This window comes from Pseudophryne corroboree, chromosome 3, assembly GCF_028390025.1.
Source record: "Pseudophryne corroboree isolate aPseCor3 chromosome 3, aPseCor3.hap2, whole genome shotgun sequence".
NCBI lineage: Eukaryota > Metazoa > Chordata > Amphibia > Anura > Myobatrachidae > Pseudophryne > Pseudophryne corroboree.
Window position 1 is genome coordinate 802,562,830 of NC_086446.1, and position 19,601 is coordinate 802,582,430.

Below are 19,601 nucleotides of genomic sequence, written 5' to 3' on the forward strand. Positions count from 1 at the left end.
GAATTATATCCTCTCTGTACAGTACACATAACATCACATTTTGTCTTCCAACATTGCTGGGTTATCATATCATACAACCCATTAAGAACCTAGCAATCTGGAGAACCATTATGTAACAGGTAGCATCTATCCTTGTGTATCAATGCCTATTTCCCTATAGATTGTAAGCTTGCGAGCAGGGCCCTCCTACCTCTTTGTCTGTCTGTCTTTGCCCAGTTTTGTTCTATAACTGTTGTTCTAATTGTAAAGCGCAACAGAATATGCTGCGCTATATAAGAAACTGCTAATAATAATAAAGCAGGGACAGGGATGTGCGTCGTTGCGATGTGCTGTGGCAGCTGCTGGGGGGGTCTGCACAGCGCCACTTCCAGGAAAGTTTCTGGAGGATCCCTATGCCCGGCCACAAGTGCGGTGAGTAGCACATAGGCTACAATGGGCTACCGCCATCTTTAGTTGGCGGTAGCCCCAGGGACCAATATTGGGAATGTTTCACATTCTGGATATTGGTTAATTTGGCAGCATTGCATCCCCCATAGAAACCTATGAGGGATGAAGCTACTGTCTGCAATGGAGGGATCACAGCAGGAGATAACTTTTGCGGCTAACCCTTGAAAACGGGTATTTATCTGGGATATAGCCGCAAACAAACTTTGATCAATGGGTCCCTATATCTTTAGACTGGGATAGCGTTTCAGTATTATTATTATTACATTTTATTTATTAGGCGCCACATGTGTTTCGCAGCGCCATACAAAGGACAGTACAGAGAGACAAAACATAGCATTACAGTAAATAAATAACAGAAATAGAGTACAGGTAACAGAGCACCACACGTTCTCACACATAATACAGCTAAGATGTAAGTATTGATGGAGTGATCATCGTACTACTAGAGGCTGATGGCCATAGATAGAGAGGAGCCTTTACTAGCAGGATAAAGATGGTCGCTGAGTAGGGGAGAGCTGTGAGTGAAATGTGTCGAGACGAGGGCTTAGATAACAAGAGGAAAGAGGGCCCTGCTCTGAAGAGCTAACAATCTAGTGGGGAGGGGCGACAGACAGATGACAAGAGGTGCAGGCAAGCGGGAGTTAGCCTGATGGCAGTATGCTAGCAAAGCTGAGATGTTCACGGCATGAGGCAGGGGGGTGGAGGCGCGGCTTCAGCACAGTACACTTAGGTTACCATCTAATATGATTTCTCTAACGTCCTAGTGGATGCTGGGGACTCCGAAAGGACCATGGGGGATAGCGGCTCCGCAGGAGACTGGGCACAAAGTAAAAGCTTTAGGACTAGCTGGTGTGCACTGGCTCCTCCCCCTATGACCCTCCTCCAAGCCTCAGTTAAGATTTTGTGCCCGAACGAGAAGGGTGCACACTAGGGGCTCTCCTGAGCTGCTTAGAGTAAAAGTTTAAATAGGTTTTTTTATTTTCAGTGAGACCTACTGGCAACAGGCTCACTGCATCGAGGGACTAAGGGGAGAAGAAGCGAACTCACCTGCGTGCAGAGTGGATTGGGCTTCTTAGGCTACTGGACATTAGCTCCAGAGGGACGATCACAGGCCCAGCCATGGATGGGTCCCGGAGCCGCGCTGCCGGCCCCCTTACAGAGCCAGAAGAGTGAAGAGGTCCGGAAAATCGGCGGCAGAAGACGTCCTGTCTTCAATAAGGTAGCGCACAGCACCGCAGCTGTGCGCCATTGCTCTCAGCACACTTCACACTCCGGTCACTGAGGGTGCAGGGCGCTGGGGGGGGGGCGCCCTGGGACGCAATGAAAATACCTTAAATGGCTAAAAATACATCACATATAGCTCCTGGGCTATATGGATGTATTTAACCCCTGCCAGTTTTCCACAAAAAAGCGGTAGAAAGGCCGCCGAAAAAGGGGCGGAGCCTATCTCCTCAGCACACAAGCGCCATTTTTTCCTCACAGCTCCGTTGGAGGAAGGCTCCCTGACTCTCCCCTGCAGTCCTGCACAACAGAAACAGGGTAAAACAAGAGAGGGGGGGCACTAAATTGGCATATTAATATATACAGCAGCTATATTAGGGAAAAACACTTATATAAGGTTATCCCTGTATATATATAGCGCTCTGGTGTGTGCTGGCAAACTCTCCCTCTGTCTCCCCAAAGGGCTAGTGGGGTCCTGTCCTCTATCAGAGCATTCCCTGTGTGTGTGCTGTGTGTCGGTACGCTGTGTCGACATGTATGAGGAGGAAAATGGTGTGGAGGCGGAGCAATTGCCTGTGTTAGTGATGTCACCCCCTAGGGAGTCGACACCTGACTGGATGGTCTTATGGAAAGAATTACGTGATAGTGTCGGCACTTTACAAAAGACTGTTGACGACATGAGACAGCCGGCAAATCAGTTAATACCTGTACAGGCGTCTCAAACACCGTCAGGGGCTATAAAACGCCCGTTACCTCAGGTCGATACAGACACTGACACGGACACTGACTCCAGTGTCGACGGTGAGGAAACAAACGTATTTTCCAGTAGGGCCACACGTTACATGATCACGGCAATGAAGGAGGTTTTGAACATTTCTGATACTACAAGTACCACAAAAAAGGGTATTATGTGGGGTGTGAAAAAACTACCCGTAGTTTTTCCTGAATCAGATGAATTAAATGAGGTGTGTGATGAAGCGTGGGTTTCCCCTGATAAAAAACTGCTAATTTCTAAAAAATTATTGGCATTATACCCTTTCCCGCCAGAGGTTAGGGCGCGTTGGGAAACACCCCCTAGCGTAGATAAGGCGCTCACACGCTTATCAAAACAAGTGGCGTTACCGTCCCCTGATACGGCCGCCCTCAAGGAACCAGCTGATAGGAAGCTGGAAAATATCCTTAAAAGTATATACACACATACTGGTATTATACTGCGACCAGCAATCGCCTCAGCCTGGATGTGCAGTGCTGGGGTGGCTTGGTCGGATTCCCTGACTGAAAATATTGATACCCTGGACAGGGACAATATATTATTGACTATAGAGCATTTAAAGGATGCATTTCTATATATGCGAGATGCACAGAGGGATATTTGCACTCTGGCATCAAGAGTAAGTGCGATGTCCATTTCTGCCAGAAGAGGATTATGGACGCGACAGTGGTCAGGGGATGCGGATTCCAAACGGCATATGGAAGTATTGCCGTATAAAGGGGAGGAGTTATTTGGGGTCGGTCTATCGGACCTGGTGGCCACGGCAACGGCTGGAAAATCCACCTTTTTACCCCAAGTCACCTCGCAGCAGAAAAAGATACCGTCTTTTCAGGCTCAGTCCTTTCGTCCCCATAAGGGCAAGCGGGCAAAAGGCCACTCATATCTGCCCCGGGGCAGAGGAAGGGGAAAAAGACTGCAGCAAACAGCCTCTTCCCACGAACAGAAGCCCTCCCCCGCTTCTGCCAAGTCCTCAGCATGACGCTGGGGCCTTACAAGCGGACTCAGGCACGGTGGGGGCCCGTCTCAAGAATTTCAGCGCGCAGTGGGCACACTCGCAAGTGGACCCCTGGATCCTGTAGGTAGTATCTCAGGGGTACAAATTGGAATTCGAGACGTCTCCCCCTCGCCGGTTCCTGAAGTCTGCTTTACCAACGTCTCCCTCCGACAGGGAGGCGGTATTGGAAGCCATTCACAAGCTGTATTCCCAGCAGGTGATAATCAAGGTACCCCTCCTACAACAGGGAAAGGGGTATTATTCCACGCTGTTTGTGGTACCGAAGCCGGACGGCTCGGTGAGACCTATTCTAAATCTGAAATCCTTGAACACTTACATACAAAGGTTCAAATTCAAGATGGAGTCACTCAGAGCAGTGATAGCGAACCTGGAAGAAGGGGACTATATGGTGTCTCTGGACATCAAGGATGCTTACCTCCATGTCCCAATTTGCCCTTCACACCAAGGGTACCTCAGGTTTGTGGTACAGAACTGTCATTATCAGTTTCAGACGCTGCCGTTTGGATTGTCCACGGCACCCCGGGTCTTTACCAAGGTAATGGCCGAAATGATGATTCTTCTTCGAAGAAAAGGCGTCTTAATTATCCCTTACTTGGACGATCTCCTGATAAGGGCAAGGTCCAGAGAACAGTTAGAGGTCGGAGTAGCACTATCTCAAGTAGTACTACGACAGCACGGATGGATTTAAAATATTCCAAAATCGCAGCTGATTCCGACGACACGTCTGCTGTTCCTAGGGATGATTCTGGACACAGTACAGAAAAAGGTGTTTCTCCCGGAGGAGAAAGCCAAGGAGTTATCCGACCTAGTCAGGAACCTCCTAAGACCAGGCCAAGTGTCAGTACATCAATGCACAAGGGTCCTGGGAAAGATGGTGGCTTCTTACGAAGCGATTCCATTCGGCAGATTCCACGCAAGAACTTTTCAGTGGGATCTGCTGGACAAATGGTCCGGATCGCATCTTCAAATGCATCAGCGGATAACCCTGTCTCCAAGGACAAGGGTGTCTCTCCTGTGGTGGTTACAGAGTGCTCATCTCCTAGAGGGCCGCAGATTCGGCATTCAGGATTGGGTCCTGGTGACCACGGATGCCAGCCTGAGAGGCTGGGGAGCAGTCACACAGGGAAGAAATTTCCAGGGCTTGTGGTCAAGCATGGAAACGTCACTTCACATAAATATCCTGGAACTAAGGGCCATTTACAATGCCCTAAGTCAGGCAAGACCTCTGCTTCAGGGTCAGCCGGTGTTGATCCAGTCGGACAACATCACGGCAGTCGCCCACGTAAACAGACAGGGCGGCACAAGAAGCAGGAGGGCAATGATGGAAGTGGCAAGGATTCTTCGCTGGGCGGAGAATCATGTGATAGCACTGTCAGCAGTGTTCATTCCGGGAGTGGACAACTGGGAAGCAGACTTCCTCAGCAGACACGATCTTCACCCGGGGGAGTGGGGACTTCACCCAGAAGTCTTCCACATGATTGTGAACCGTTGGGAAAAACCAAAGGTGGACATGATGGCGTCCCGCCTCAACAAAAAACTGGACAGGATATTGCGCCAGGTCAAGGGACCCTCAGGCAATAGCTGTGGACGCTCTGGTAACACCGTGGGTGTACCAGTCAGTGTATGTGTTCCCTCCTCTTCCTCTCATACCAAAAGTACTGAGAATCATAAGAAGGAGAGGAGTAAAGACTATACTCGTGGCTCCGGATTGGCCAAGAAGGACTTGGTACCCGGAAATTCAAGAGATGCTCACGGAAGACCCGTGGCCTCTACCTCTAAGAAAGGACCTGCTCCAGCAGGGACCATGTCTGTTCCAAGACTTACCGCGGCTGCGTTTGACGGCATGGCGGTTGAACGCCGGATCCTGAAGGAAAAAGGCATTCCGGATGAAGTCATCCCTACCCTGATCAAAGCCAGGAAGGATGTAACCATACAACATTATCACCGTATTTGGCGTAAATATGTTGCGTGGTGCGAGGCCAGGAAGGCCCCTACAGAGGAATTTCAACTGGGTCGGTTCCTGCATTTCCTGCAAACAGGACTGTCTATGGGCCTCAAATTAGGGTCCATTAAGGTTCAAATTTCGGCCCTGTCAATATTCTTCCAAAAAGAACTGGCTTCTGTTCCTGAAGTTCAGACGTTTGTCAAGGGAGTGCTGCATATACAGCCTCCTTTTGTGCCTCCAGTGGCACCTTGGGATCTCAATGTAGTTTTGGGATTCCTAAAATCACATTGGTTTGAACCACTCACCACTGTGGACTTAAAATATCTCACATGGAAAGTGGTAATGCTGTTAGCCCTGGCTTCAGCCAGGCGTGTCTCAGAATTGGTGGCTTTATCCTATAAAAGCCCTTACCTAATTTTTCATACGGACAGGGCAGAATTGAGGACTCGTCCTCAATTTCTTCCTAAGGTGGTTTCAGCATTTCACTTAAACCAGCCTATTGTGGTGCCTGCGGCTACTAGGGACTTGGAGGATTCCAAGTTGCTGGACGTAGTCAGGGCCCTGAAAATATATGTTTCCAGGACGGCTGGAGTCAGAAAATCTGATTCGCTGTTTATCCTGTATGCACCCAGCAAGCTGGGTGCTCCTGCTTCTAAGCAGACGATTGCTCGTTGGATTTGTAGTACAATTCAGCTTGCACATTCTGTGGCAGGCCTGCCACAGCCAAAATCTGTAAAAGCCCATTCCACACGGAAAGTGGGCTCATCTTGGGCGGCTGCCCGAGGGGTCTCGGCTTTACAACTTTGCCGAGCAGCTACTTGGTCAGGGGCAAACACGTTTGCTAAATTCTACAAATTTGATACCCTGGCTGAGGAGGACCTGGAGTTCTCTCATTCGGTGCTGCAGAGTCATCCGCACTCTCCCGCCCGTTTGGGAGCTTTGGTATAATCCCCATGGTCCTTTCGGAGTCCCCAGCATCCACTAGGACGTTAGAGAAAATAAGAATTTACTTACCGATAATTCTATTTCTCATAGTCCGTAGTGGATGCTGGGCGCCCATCCCAAGTGCGGATTGTCTGCATTACTTGTACATAGTTATTGTTACAAAAATCGGGTTATTATTGTTGTGAGCCATCTTTTCAGAGGCTCCTTCTGTTATCATGCTGTTAACTGGGTTCAGATCACAAGTTGTACGGTGTGATTGGTGTGGCTGGTATGAGTCTTACCCGGGATTCAAAATCCTTCCTTATTGTGTACGCTCGTCCGGGCACAGTATCCTAACTGAGGCTTGGAGGAGGGTCATAGGGGGAGGAGCCAGTGCACACCAGCTAGTCCTAAAGCTTTTACCTTGTGCCCAGTCTCCTGCGGAGCCGCTATCCCCCATGGTCCTTTCGGAGTCCCCAGCATCCACTACGGACTATGAGAAATAGAATTATCGGTAAGTAAATTCTTATTTTTTCCCAAACCCAGTCTTCATGGCTCACTGACAGTCCAGAGGTTAGAGATATCCCTGCTTCAGCACAGGTGAGTTCATCAAACTAAGGTAATAATAATTAAATTAATAATAATTAAGCCGCCTGTGTTCATGCATGGATATCCTTTGTACCTGGAGTGATATATTATAAAACAAATTCCTGAGCAGGTACAGCAGCTGCAGATGGCCATGCTCATCTTACCTCCATATGGCGATTAGTGGGAAAAACTAGTCGAATTACGTATGCCTGCACCTGGCAACAGGGCAGCATTTTTCAGTCGCAGGGTGGCATATGCAGTCGCAGTGTAAAGATTTGACTATCCGGCGAGTGCAATACTTGTGTTCCTCCACTAGATGTCACTTTTGAAAACCGCCATTGCGCATGTGGGAAGTCTCCAATGTTACATCAAATGATGCTTGCAGTTTATTTTTTTTAGATGCTTTTTTATTTCCATTGCATGCCTTACAAATGTGCCCAGAGCCGGCCATAGGCAAAGGCAAACTAGGCAATTGCCTAGGGCATTTGATATGCCTAGGGGCATCAGCAGCTTCTGCTGATTAAAATGATATGCGGTATGCCTATATTCTGTGTGTAGCATTTCATATGCAGATACAGCCACAGTCTCACACAGTATATAGGCATGCTGCATATCATTTTAGTCAGCAGAAGCTGCTTGTGCATCCTAGCTACATAGCAATGCAAATAAGATGCATTTTAATAAAAGAAAAAAGGTGCCCGACATTAGCATTGAGGCAAGATTTAGAAGGACACATCTGTATCCAAGCAGAGGCAGAGGTCACAGTGGCAGTGTGAGTGCTGTGTGCATGTGAGTGGGTTGGTTGTGCAGTAGTGTTCAGAATATATGTAAGGACCTTTATGCGTGTCATTTAAAAATGCATTAATAATGTGCAACATATGTGTAAGGGGCACTATGTGTGTCATTATGTGTATAAAGGCATTAATAATGTGCGGCATATGTGTAACAGGGTACTACTGTATGTGTGTCATTATGTGTATAGGGGCACTAATAATGTGCAGCAAATGTGTAGGGGGCACTATGTTTGTCACTGTGTGTATAAGGGCATTAATAATGTGCGGCATATGTGTAAGGGACATTATGTGTAAAAGGGAATTAATAAAGGTTGTCATAATGGGTAAGACGCATTATGTTTATAAGGACATTAATAATGTGTCTCATACGTGTAAGGGGCATTACTGTGTGAAATTATGTGTATAAATGCATTACTCTTGTGTGGCATTATGTGTATAAGGTGCTCTACTATGTGGCGTTGCGTATAGAAAGGGCACTACTGTGTCGTCTAATGTGAATAAAGAGCAATAAGGTGTGGTGTAATGTGAATAAGGAGCAATTCAGTGTGATGTAATGTGAATAAGGAGCTCTACTATGAGGAGTAACATTTATAAGGTAAAGTGGTACTAATGGGGGTTGTAATGGGAATTATGGACACTATCGCATGATCAAATGTGAATAAAGTTGCAGTATTGTGTGGCATAATTTGAATTTGGGGTACTATTGTGTGGCCATGCCCCTTCCCAGCAAGAACACACCCCTTATTGGGCTGTGCGCCAAATGTGCGAACTGTTCGTATTTAAAATATAGGGGGTACAAACACCAAAATAAGGACTGTTATGGGTGAGGGGTAATGGTGCTGGGATAGAGGTGCAAGGTTAGAGGCAGAACCAGCAGTGGTGCTAAGGGGCACCAGCCAAAATTTTGCCTAGGGCATCATATTGGTTAGGGCCGGCTCTGAATGTGCCATGCTCATGTACTTTACAGTTTTATGCAGTGATATCTTGCAGAGACGCAGTGATACTGTAGCATGCCTTACAAATAAATGGTGGACTCCAGGGGTGCTCTATGATATACTGTAATAATTTTATGTCAAGATCACAGTGGATGTTTCTGGTATACATGCACAGTCCGGCACATGTGCCCTTTGCTTGTTCATTCCCTATAGTTCCACTATGGTATATGCTGGGCCCCGCAGCAAACTCGCCAGATCCTTGCTAAACCCCTGTGACAGAGTGGAATGCAACAAAAATTTTGTCAATGCTTGTGTGACATAGAAACCATGAAATAATTTTATGTATAACCTGCCAATTGCTATTCTGTAGAAACGTATCTTCAAATTATACAAGTCAGTTTTTTTAAAATCAAAATGACCGGTTGTGTTAGAACAAGGTCGTTACATAAACAACATAGGCCCTCATTCCGAGTTGTTCGCTCGCAAGCGGATTGTAGCAGATTTGCTCATGCTAAGCCGCCGCCTACTGGGAGTGAATCTTAGCATCTTAAAATTGCGAACGATGTATTCGCAATATTGCGATTACACACCTCGTAGCAGTTTCTGAGTAGCTTCAGACTTACTCGGCATCTGCGATCAGTTCAGTGCTTGTCGTTCCTGGTTTGACGTCACAAACACACCCAGCGTTCGCCCAGACACTCCTCCGTTTCTCTGGCCACTCCTGCGTTTTTTCCGGAAACGGTAGCGTTTTTTCCCACACGCCCATAAAACGGCCTGTTTCCGCCCAGTAACACCCATTTCCTGTCAATCACATTACGATCTCCAGAACGATGAAAAAGCCGTGAGTAAAATTCCTAACTGCATAGCAAATTTACTTGGCGCAGTCGCAGTGCGAACATTGCGCATGCGCATTAAGCGGAAATTCGCTGCGATGCGAAGAATTTTACCGAGCGAACAACTCGGAATGAGGGCCATAATTCCAGAAAAGAAGGGTCTGGGTCTCAGATATGTGTGTACTATACACAGCAGTGGGCCATGTGTGAGCTAGAGAAATGTCACAAAGTGCTTGGTCTACAGATTATGAGGGTACTCAGGTGACAAGAATATTTTAAGGAGAAATCTGAGGAACCTTTTATCAGGCAAATCTTCCTGACAAACTCACAAAACTGCCCATAGGAGTGATAAAATACTCTGCTAGTTTGACAAGTAGACCCTGTGCTGTAAGAACAAAGGGGTTATGCACCCATCTAAGCAAGGCTGTACCAATAAATTAATTTTGGTACTGAGAGAGTTCATCCAAAAGGTGGGGGTCCAGAAGCAGCCTACTGCAAAGATAAAAGGTCTGTTGAAAGTTGTTCATTATTTGGGGAATCAGCTACGAGCTGGGAATGCATCATACCTCTTATCCTTGAGAAACACCCCACAACAGTAGTTCCTAAAGTCTCTGTAGTAAATCCTGGATTTCTGAAACCTATTCTTTTTTTTTTTTTTTTATTCTGAAATTAATTTTCAGTTCTAATCTGTATGTCAATTTATGTAAATAAGAATTTACTCACCGGTAATTCTATTTCTCGTAGTCCGTAGTGGATGCTGGGACTCCATAAGGACCATGGGGAATAGCGGCTCCGCAGGAGACTGGGCACAACTAAAAGAAAGCTTTAGACTACTGGTGTGCACTGGCTCCTCCCACTATGACCCTCCTCCAGACTTCAGTTAGGATACTGTGCCCGGAAGAGCTGACACAATAAGGAAGGATTTTGAATCCCGGGTAAGACTCATACCAGCCACACCAATCACACCGTATAACTCGTGATACAATACCCAGTTAACAGTATGATAACAACTGAGCCTCTCAACAGATGGCTCAACAATAACCCTTTAGTTAGGCAATAACTATATACAAGTATTGCAGACAATCCGCACTTGGGATGGGCGCCCAGCATCCACTACGGACTACGAGAAATAGAATTACCGGTGAGTAAATTCTTATTTTCTCTGACGTCCTAAGTGGATGCTGGGACTCCGTAAGGACCATGGGGATTATACCAAAGCTCCCAAACGGGCGGGAGAGTGCGGATGACTCTGCAGCACCGAATGGGCAAACTCTAGGTCCTCCTCAGCCAGGGTGTCAAACTTGTAAAATTTAGCAAATGTGTTTGACCCCGACCAAGTAGCTGCTCGGCAAAGTTGTAGAGCCGAGACCCCTCGGGCAGCCGCCCAAGAAGAGCCCACCTTCCTTGTGGAATGGGCTTTCACTGATTTAGGATGCGGCAGTCCAGCCGCAGAATGTGCAAGCTGAATCGTACTACATATCCAGCGAGCAATAGTCTGCTTTGAAGCAGGTGCACCCAACTTGTTGGGCGCATACAGGATAAATAGCGAGTCAGTCTTTCTGACTCCCGCTGTCCTGGAAACATAAATTTTCAGGGCCCTGACTACGTCCAACAACGTGGAATCCTCCAAGTATTTAGTAGCCGCATGCACCACGATAGGTTGGTTCAGATGAAAGGCTGATACCACCTTAGGGAGAAATTGGGGACGAGTCCTCAATTCTGCCCTATCCATATGGAAAATCAGATAAGGGCTTTTACATGACAAAGCCGCCAATTCTGATACACGTCTGGCCGAAGCCAAGGCCAACAACATGACCACTTTCCACGTGAGATACTTCAATTCCACGGTTTTAAGTGGCTCAAACCAATGTGACTTTAGGAAATCCAACACCACGTTGAGATCCCAAGGTGCCACTGGAGGCACAAAAGGGGGAATATGCAGCACTCCCTTAACAAAAGTTTGAACTTCAGGCAATGAAGCCAGTTCTTTCTGGAAGAAAATCGATAGAGCCGAAATCTGGACCTTAATGGAACCCAATTTTAGGCCCATAGTCACCCCTGACTGTAGGAAGTGCAGGAAACGGCCCAGCTGAAATTCCTCCGTTGGGGCCTTCGTGGCCTCACACCACGCAACATATTTTCGCCATATGCGGTGATAATGGTTTGCGGTTACTTCTTTCCTAGCTTTAATCAGCGTAAGAATGACTTCCTCCGGAATGCCCTTTTCCTTCAGGATCCGGTGTTCAACCGCCATGCCGTCAAACGCAGCCGCGGTAAGTCTTGGAACAGACAGGGCCCCTGCTGCAGCAGGTCCTGTCTGAGCGGCAGAGGCCATGGGTCCTCTGACATAATTTCTTGAAGTTCCGGGTACCAAGCTCTTCTTGGCCAATCCGGAACAATGAGTATAGTTCTTACTCCTCTTCTCCTTATTATCCTCAGTACCTTTGGTATGAGAGGAAGAGGAGGGAACACATAAACCGACCGGTACACCCACGGTGTCACTAGAGCGTCCACAGCTATCGCCTGTGGGTCTCTCGACCTGGCGCAATATCTTTCTACCTTTTTGTTTAGGCGGGACGCCATCATGTCCACCCGTGGCCTTTCCCAACGGTTTACAATCAGTTGGAAGACTTCTGGATGAAGTCCCCACTCTCCCGGGTGGAGGTCGTGCCTGCTGAGGAAGTCTGCTTCCCAGTTGTCCACTCCCGGAATGAACACTGCTGACAGTGCTAACACGTGATTTTCCGCCCATCGGAGAATCCTTGTGGCTTCTGCCATCGCTGTCCTGCATCTCGTGCCGCCCTGTCGGTTTACATGGGCGACTGCCGTGATGTTGTCTGACTGGATCAATACCGGCTGATTTTGAAGCAAGGGTTTTGCTTGACTTAGGGCATTGTAAATGGCCCTCAGTTCCAGAATATTTATGTGTAGGGAAGTCTCCTGACTTGACCATAGGCCTTGGAAGTTTCTTCCCTGTGTGACTGCCCCCCAGCCCCGAAGGCTGGCATCCGTGGTCACCCGGACCCAGTCCTGTATGCCGAATCTTCGGCCCTCTTGAAGATGAGCACTTTGCAGCCACCACAGCAGAGACACCCTGGTCCTTGGAGACAGGGTTATCAGACGATGCATCTGAAGATGCGATCCTGACCACTTGTCCAACAGGTCCCACTGAAAGGTTCTCGCATGGAACCTGCCGAATGGAATTGCTTCGTAGGAAGCTACCATCTTTCCCAAGATCCGCGTGCAGTGATGCACCGACACCTGTTTTGGTTTTAGGAGGCCTCTGACTAGAGATGACAGCTCCTTGGCCTTCTCCTCCGGGAGAAACACTTTTTTCTGTTCTGTGTCCAGAACCATCCCCAGGAACAGTAGACGTGTCGTAGGGACCAGCTGTGACTTTGGAATATTTAGAATCCAGCCGTGCTGTTGTAGCACCTCCCGAGATAGTGCTACCCCGACCAACAACTGCTCCCTGGACCTCGCCTTTATCAGGAGATCGTCCAAGTACGGGATAATTAAAACTCCCTTCTTTCGAAGGAGTATCATCATTTCGGCCATTACCTTGGTAAATACCCTCGGAGCCGTGGATAGACCAAACGGCAACGTCTGGAATTGGTAATGACAATCCTGTAAATCTGAGGTACTCCTGGTGAGGATGGTAAATGGGGACATGCAGGTAAGCATCCTTGATGTCCAGTGATACCATGTAATCCCCCTCGTCCAGGCTTGCAATAACCGCCCTGAGCGATTCCATCTTGAACTTGAATTTTTTTATATATGTGTTCAAGGATTTAAAATTTAAAATGGGTCTCACCGAACCGTCCGGTTTCGGTACCACAAACATTGTGGAATAGTAACCCCGTCCTTGTTGAAGTAGGGGCACCTTTACTATCACCTGCTTGGAATACAGCTTGTGAATTGCCTCTAACACTGCCTCCCTGCCTGAGGGAGTTGTTGGCAAGGCAGATTTGAGGAAACGGCGGGGGGGAGACGTCTCGAATTCCAGCTTGTACCCCTGAGATACTATTTGAAAGATCCAGGGATCCACCCGTGAGCGAGCCCACTGATCGCTGAAATTTTTGAGACGGGCCCCCACCGTACCTGGCTCCGCCTGCGGAGCCCCAGCGTCATGCTGTGGACTTAGAGGAAGCGGGGGAGGACTTTTGCTCCTGGGAACTGGCTGTATGCTGCAGCTTTTTCCCTCAACCTCTGCCTCTGGGCAGAAAGGACGCGCCTTTAACCCGCTTGCCCTTATTGGGCCGAAAGGACTGTACCTGATAATACGGTGCTTTCTTTGGCTGTGAGGGAACATGGGGTAAAAATGTAGACTTCCCAGCTGTTGCTGTGGAAACGAGGTCCGAGAGACCATCCCCGAACAACTCCTCACCCTTATAAGGCAAAACTTCCATATGCCTTTTAGAATCTGCATCTCCCGTCCACTGCCGAGTCCATAACCCTCTCCTGGCAGAAATGGACATTGCACTTATTTTAGATGCCAGCCGGCAAATATCCCTCTGTGCATCCCTCATGTATAAGAGTGCGTCTTTAATATGCTCTACGGTTAGCAATATAGTGTCCCTGACTAGGGTATCAATATTTTCCGACAGGGAATCTGACCACGCAGCTGCAGCACTGCACATCCATGCTGACGCAATAGCTGGTCTCAGTATAACACCTGTGTGTGTATATATAGACTTCAGGATAGCCTCCTGCTTTCTATCAGCAGATTCCTTCAGGGCGGCCGTATCCGGAGACGGTAGTGCCACCTTCTTTGACAAGCGTGTGAGCGCTTTATCCACCCTAGGGGATGTCTCCCAACGTGACCTATCCTCTGGCGGGAAAGGGTATGCCATTAGTAACCTCTTACAAATTACCAGTTTCTTATCGGGGGAAGCCCACGCTTCTTCACACACTTCATTTAATTCCTCAGATGGAGGAAAAACAACTGGTAGTTTTTTCTCTCCAAACATAATACCCTTTTTTGTGGTACTCGGGGTAACATCAGAAATATGCAACACATTTTTCATTGCCTCAATCATATACCGTGTGGCCCTATTGGAAGATACATTAGTCTCATCGTCTTCGACACTGGAGTCAGTATCTGTGTCGACATCTGTGTCTGCCATCTGAGGTAGCGGGCGTTTTAGAGCCCCTGATGGCTTTTGAGACGCCTGGGCAGGCACAGGCTGAGAAGCCGGCTGTCCCACATTTGGTATGTCGTCAAACCTTTTATGCAAGGAGTCGACACTGTCACGTAATTCCTTCCACAGAACCATCCACTCAGGTGTCGACCCCGCAGGGGGTGACATCACATTTATCGGCATTTGCTCCGCCTCCACATAAGCCTCCTCATCAAACATGTCGACACAGCCGTACCGACACACCGCATACACACAGGGAATGCTCTGACAGAGGACAGGACCCCACAAAGCCCTTTGGGGAGACAGAGAGAGAGTATGCCAGCACACACCAGAGCGCGATATAACACAGGGATCCCACTATAAATGAGTGTTTTTTCCCTTATAGCTGCTTATATTATATATACTGCGCCTAAATTTAGTGCCCCCCCTCTCTTTTTTACCCTATGTAGCTTGACACTGCAGGGGAGAGCCAGGGAGCGTCCTTCCAGCGGAGCTGTGAGGGAAAAATGGCGCCAGTGTGCTGAGGGAGATAGCCCCGCCCCTTTTCCGGTGGACTTCTCCCGCTTTTTCTGGAATTCTGGCAGGGGTATTTTTACACCTATATAGCCTTCCTGACTATATATGGTGTAGATTTGCCAGCCAAGGTGTCTTATATTGCCCTCAGGGTGCCCCCCCACCCAGTGCCCTGCACCCATCAGTGACCGGAGTGTGAGGTGTGCATGAGGAGCAATGGCGCACAGCTGCAGTGCTGTGCGCTACCTTGTTGAAGACAGAAGTCTTCTGCCGCCGATTTTCCGGAACACTTCTTGCTTCTGGCTCTGTAAGGGGGCCGGCGGCGCGGCTCCGGGACCGAACATCAAGGTCGGGTCCTGCGGTCGATCCCTCTGGAGCTAATGGTGTCCAGTAGCCTAAGAAGCCCAAGCTACCACCAGTTAGGTAGGTTCGCTTCTTCTCCCCTTAGTCCCTCGCTGCAGTGAGTCTGTTGCCAGCAGATCTCACTGTAAAATAAAAAACCTAAATTATACTTTCTTTCTAGGAGCTCAGGAGAGCCCCTAGTGTGCATCCAGCTCAGCCGGGCACAAGATTCTAACTGAAGTCTGGAGGAGGGTCATAGTGGGAGGAGCCAGTGCACACCAGTAGTCTAAAGCTTTCTTTTAGTTGTGCCCAGTCTCCTGCGGAGCCGCTATTCCCCATGGTCCTTACGGAGTCCCAGCATCCACTTAGGACGTCAGAGAAATATATTTTTTGTAACCAGAGGTTTGGTAATATTTTTTCAGATTAAATACTCTTAATTTAGCGTATTATCTGTGATTCTTATTGAATTTGCAGCCAAGTGAGGTCCTAAGCTACATACCTACAGTATGTGTAATTAAGTGTGAAATATTAATATTTCTGTGGAAAACAGAAGATCCTTTGTGGTGGCAATGAAATTGTGTTTTTATCAGTGAGTGACTGAAGTGCACACCGTCGCGACCTAGAAGTCCTAGATTTCAATATCTGAGGGCAGGCTAGAATCAAGACAGCGTGCTATATCTGTTTTCCTGATGTAGCTGTAGTATGGGGCTAATTCCGAGTCAGATACAGCGCCGATGTTCACGTAAATTACAACTTTTTTTTGCAACTGTGCATGCTTCTAAATCCCTAAGAAAATGTTTGGTGTCTATGCACAGAGTTTCAGGACCGACTGAGCCACAGTGACTCTGGAATTGTGTTGGGCGTTCCGGCGGGTGGCTATGCAGACATGTGAAGTATGTTAGGCTATATAACTCTTGGGGTACACCTTGAAAATCTATGCAACCCTCCTTTTATATACTTTTAATCCACCACAATGGATATTGCCTTAATGAGTGCCACAGAGCCACACCTACAGTTCATCTCCTTCTGATAACCTCCTTTCCATGTGGTATTGAATCACCCACTATTAATTTGGCAGCCAGCATTTCCAACACCCTGGTAAGCTACATGATGCCTACTCCCGGATGGGTCTGCGCAGGCTGCATACAATCTAGGGAGGGTCTGTAATTGCATCAGGCTTGATAATACCAATGATTTGGAGAGACTTGCTCCGCTCTGGAGTTCATATATAATTCAGGTCCACCTTCATTCTTCATTGTGACAACTGCACTAATTATGTCAATGGTTTTCATTTTATATATATTTATATGTGTGTGTGTGTGTGTGTGTGTGTGTGTGTGTGTGTGTGTGTGTGTGTGTGTGTGTGTTCATGTGTGTGTGTATGTGTGTTCTTTATATGCTTCTGTATAGAACTCAATAGGTTTTTTAAGGATGTATCGGATGTATCAATAAATATTGTTAATATTTTTACTATGGAATTTTCTGTAGTTAATGTATACCATTGTCCAATATTGTTTGGGTTACTGCCCCCAAATATATCAGTTCACTACACTGCGTTGTCATTCTCCTCATTTGTTCTGCTTACCTTGATGGATGACTGTCCCGTATAGACTGGCAGCATTGTAGTAACTCCTAACATTATTTTCCTATATGTCTCTCCACATCTATTGGACTCAAACCCCCACTCCTCTTTTTTTCTTCTTCTTCTTGAATGAAGGTATTCTCTCTGCTGGGAGTGTTGCAGGAGTGGTTGTGTGCTCAGATGCTTAACTGGGGGTAATTCAGACCTGATCGCAGCAGCAAGTTTGTTAGCAGTTGGGCAAAACCATGTGCACTGCAGGTGTGGCAGATGTAACATGTGCAGAGAGAGTTAGATTTGGGTGGGGTGTGTTCAAACTGAAATCTAAAGTGCAGTGTAACAATAAAGCAGCCAGTATTTACCCTGCACAGAAACAATATAACCCACCCAAATCTAACTCTCTCTGCACATGTTATATCTGCGCCCCCCCCCCCCCCCCCCCCCTGCAGTGCATATGGTTTTGCCCAACTGCTAACATATTTGTTGCTGCGATCAGATCTGAATTAGACCCTGTGTACATTGGAGACCAAAATCTGACAGAGATTCTGTACCTAGAGCCTAAATATGCCATGTGCTGGTATGAGTGAGCCTCCAGGACCAATGAGTCTCTGCTAACTCTTGGTGTCTTTATTTGCCAAAAATGTGTCTTAGTCACAACGCAATGTGACTAGGACGCACAAGGAGACTGTGCTGATAGATTTGATATTGGACACTTGTATATTGTGTGTGACAGAGTTTGTATACGGAGCAGAACAGAACTTGTATTGGATATAAGCTGTAGCTGCTACATTGTAGCATTGTGTACAGACTCAGAGACTCAGTGGCACACTCAGAGACTCAGTGGCACACTCAGAAACTCAGTTGCACACAGATATACAAGTATCATACATCAAATGAATCAGCACAGTCCCCTCGTGCATCCTAGCCACATTGTGTTACAACTAAGATGCATTTTTCGGGTGAAAAGACGCCTGATGCTAGCAGATTCTCCTAAGACCTGGCGCGCTGAGAGGGATTGTTTGGTGCGACGGCAGCAACGAAGTATCAGGACACATCTGTAGCATGGAGCTGGTGCAAGTGCCAGTGGTGGCAAAAATGGTGTTCCAGCCCTTCCGTAATGAGACGAGCGGCTGTACGCCAGGGAAAGGGCTAATAGCAGCATTATTATTATTATCCTTTATTTACAGTATATGGCGCCACAAGGGTTCAGCAACGCCCAATTACAGAGTACATAAATAATCAAACAGGAAAACAGCAACTTCCAGTTGATGACAGTATAGGACAAGTACAGGGTAAATACACATAGCTACATCAGCAGATGACACTGGAATAAGTATCAGGTGGCAGAAGCATTGGCATAAAGTCACAGATGTGACTACATCAGTAGATGCTAACATGGTCCAAGCAGCGTCAGAATGAAGCCCCTATATGTTTTAATGCGGGTGTAGTATGTTATGCCGGGTGTCGGGTTTACGGCGCCGGTATACTGAGCGTCGGGATCCCAACAGCTGACATACTGAATACCACTCGTTATGACTACCTTGCAATTCTAATTCTACTCTGGAAACATTGTGATCTGCATGACGGGTTCAGGTTGAGCCTCTTCCAAACAGATTAGAGGTGAATAGAAGAAACCAGTTCTAAGATGACGGGTTGTGATGTAAAACACACAATGTAACAATCAGAGAGGATGTGGGGGAGAGAATGGCGTCTCAGAAGTGTATAATATGAATGATTCCTGAGCATTGTTCTCCCTCCGTGATGAGTAAGTGCACACACGCAGGAATAGAAGAGTTGCTATTCTCCCATTCTTGTATTATCGTCTCACAAAACACAGACTCATGAACATTTATTTGTTTCCTTTTAGGCTGAGAAAAGAGCTGGAATCTCACAAAGAGGAGGATTTGGAAAGTGTCTGTGAGGCTCTTCGTGCTGAGATCCTGTTCCTGCAGCAGGTACTGCCCCTCATATTGATCTATGAAAAGAAGGTTTATTCACCAGGGAACGCAGATTTTTCTATCATTTCACTGTAGATTGATTCTTGCCTTCTGTAGTCGTCAGTTTGTTCTGCAGAAACATAATTGCAGGTGTGCGGCAGTGCGGCATGTTCCATTGTCTCCACAAGAACTGTTATTACGTTACAGGGTATAATGCTCCAGCCAGATTAAAGCAGAATGAGTCTGAGCTCCAAGTGCAGGAACGGTTACTTTCCAAACAGACTCTAAAGTTTATTGTACACATTGGTCTCCTTCTATGTAGTGTATGTAATACTGTATTAGTAATTATCTCTATAGATGGTCTATAAGTATAGGCTGTAGGGTATAGTATCAAAATGATCTAGTTATGTCATATAAATAGCAATATGTCATATAACATAAGTGGTGAAGAAAAGGTTAAACATCCCATAATAAATACACAGTACATACATAGTATAACCAGTAGGAGACAGAACTGAGAACTAGGGTGGTCATTCCGAGTTCATCGCTAGCTGCATTCGTTCGCTGTGCAGTGATGAGGCAAAAAAAACGGCACTTCTGCGCATGCGTATGCGG

The 19,601-nt window shown here is 47.1% G+C and overlaps 1 protein-coding gene across 1 annotated transcript in view; it reads left to right on the forward strand.

Moving 5' to 3' along the window:
- The window catches only part of CCDC172 (coiled-coil domain containing 172), a 246,152-nt gene that overhangs the window by 177,973 nt on the left and 48,578 nt on the right, over nt 1–19,601 (forward strand). Inside the window, exon 7 of the mRNA XM_063963338.1 lies at nt 18,917–19,004. Within this exon, the coding sequence (XP_063819408.1) occupies nt 18,917–19,004 (88 nt within the window). The remainder of the gene's footprint in view (nt 1–18,916; nt 19,005–19,601) is intronic.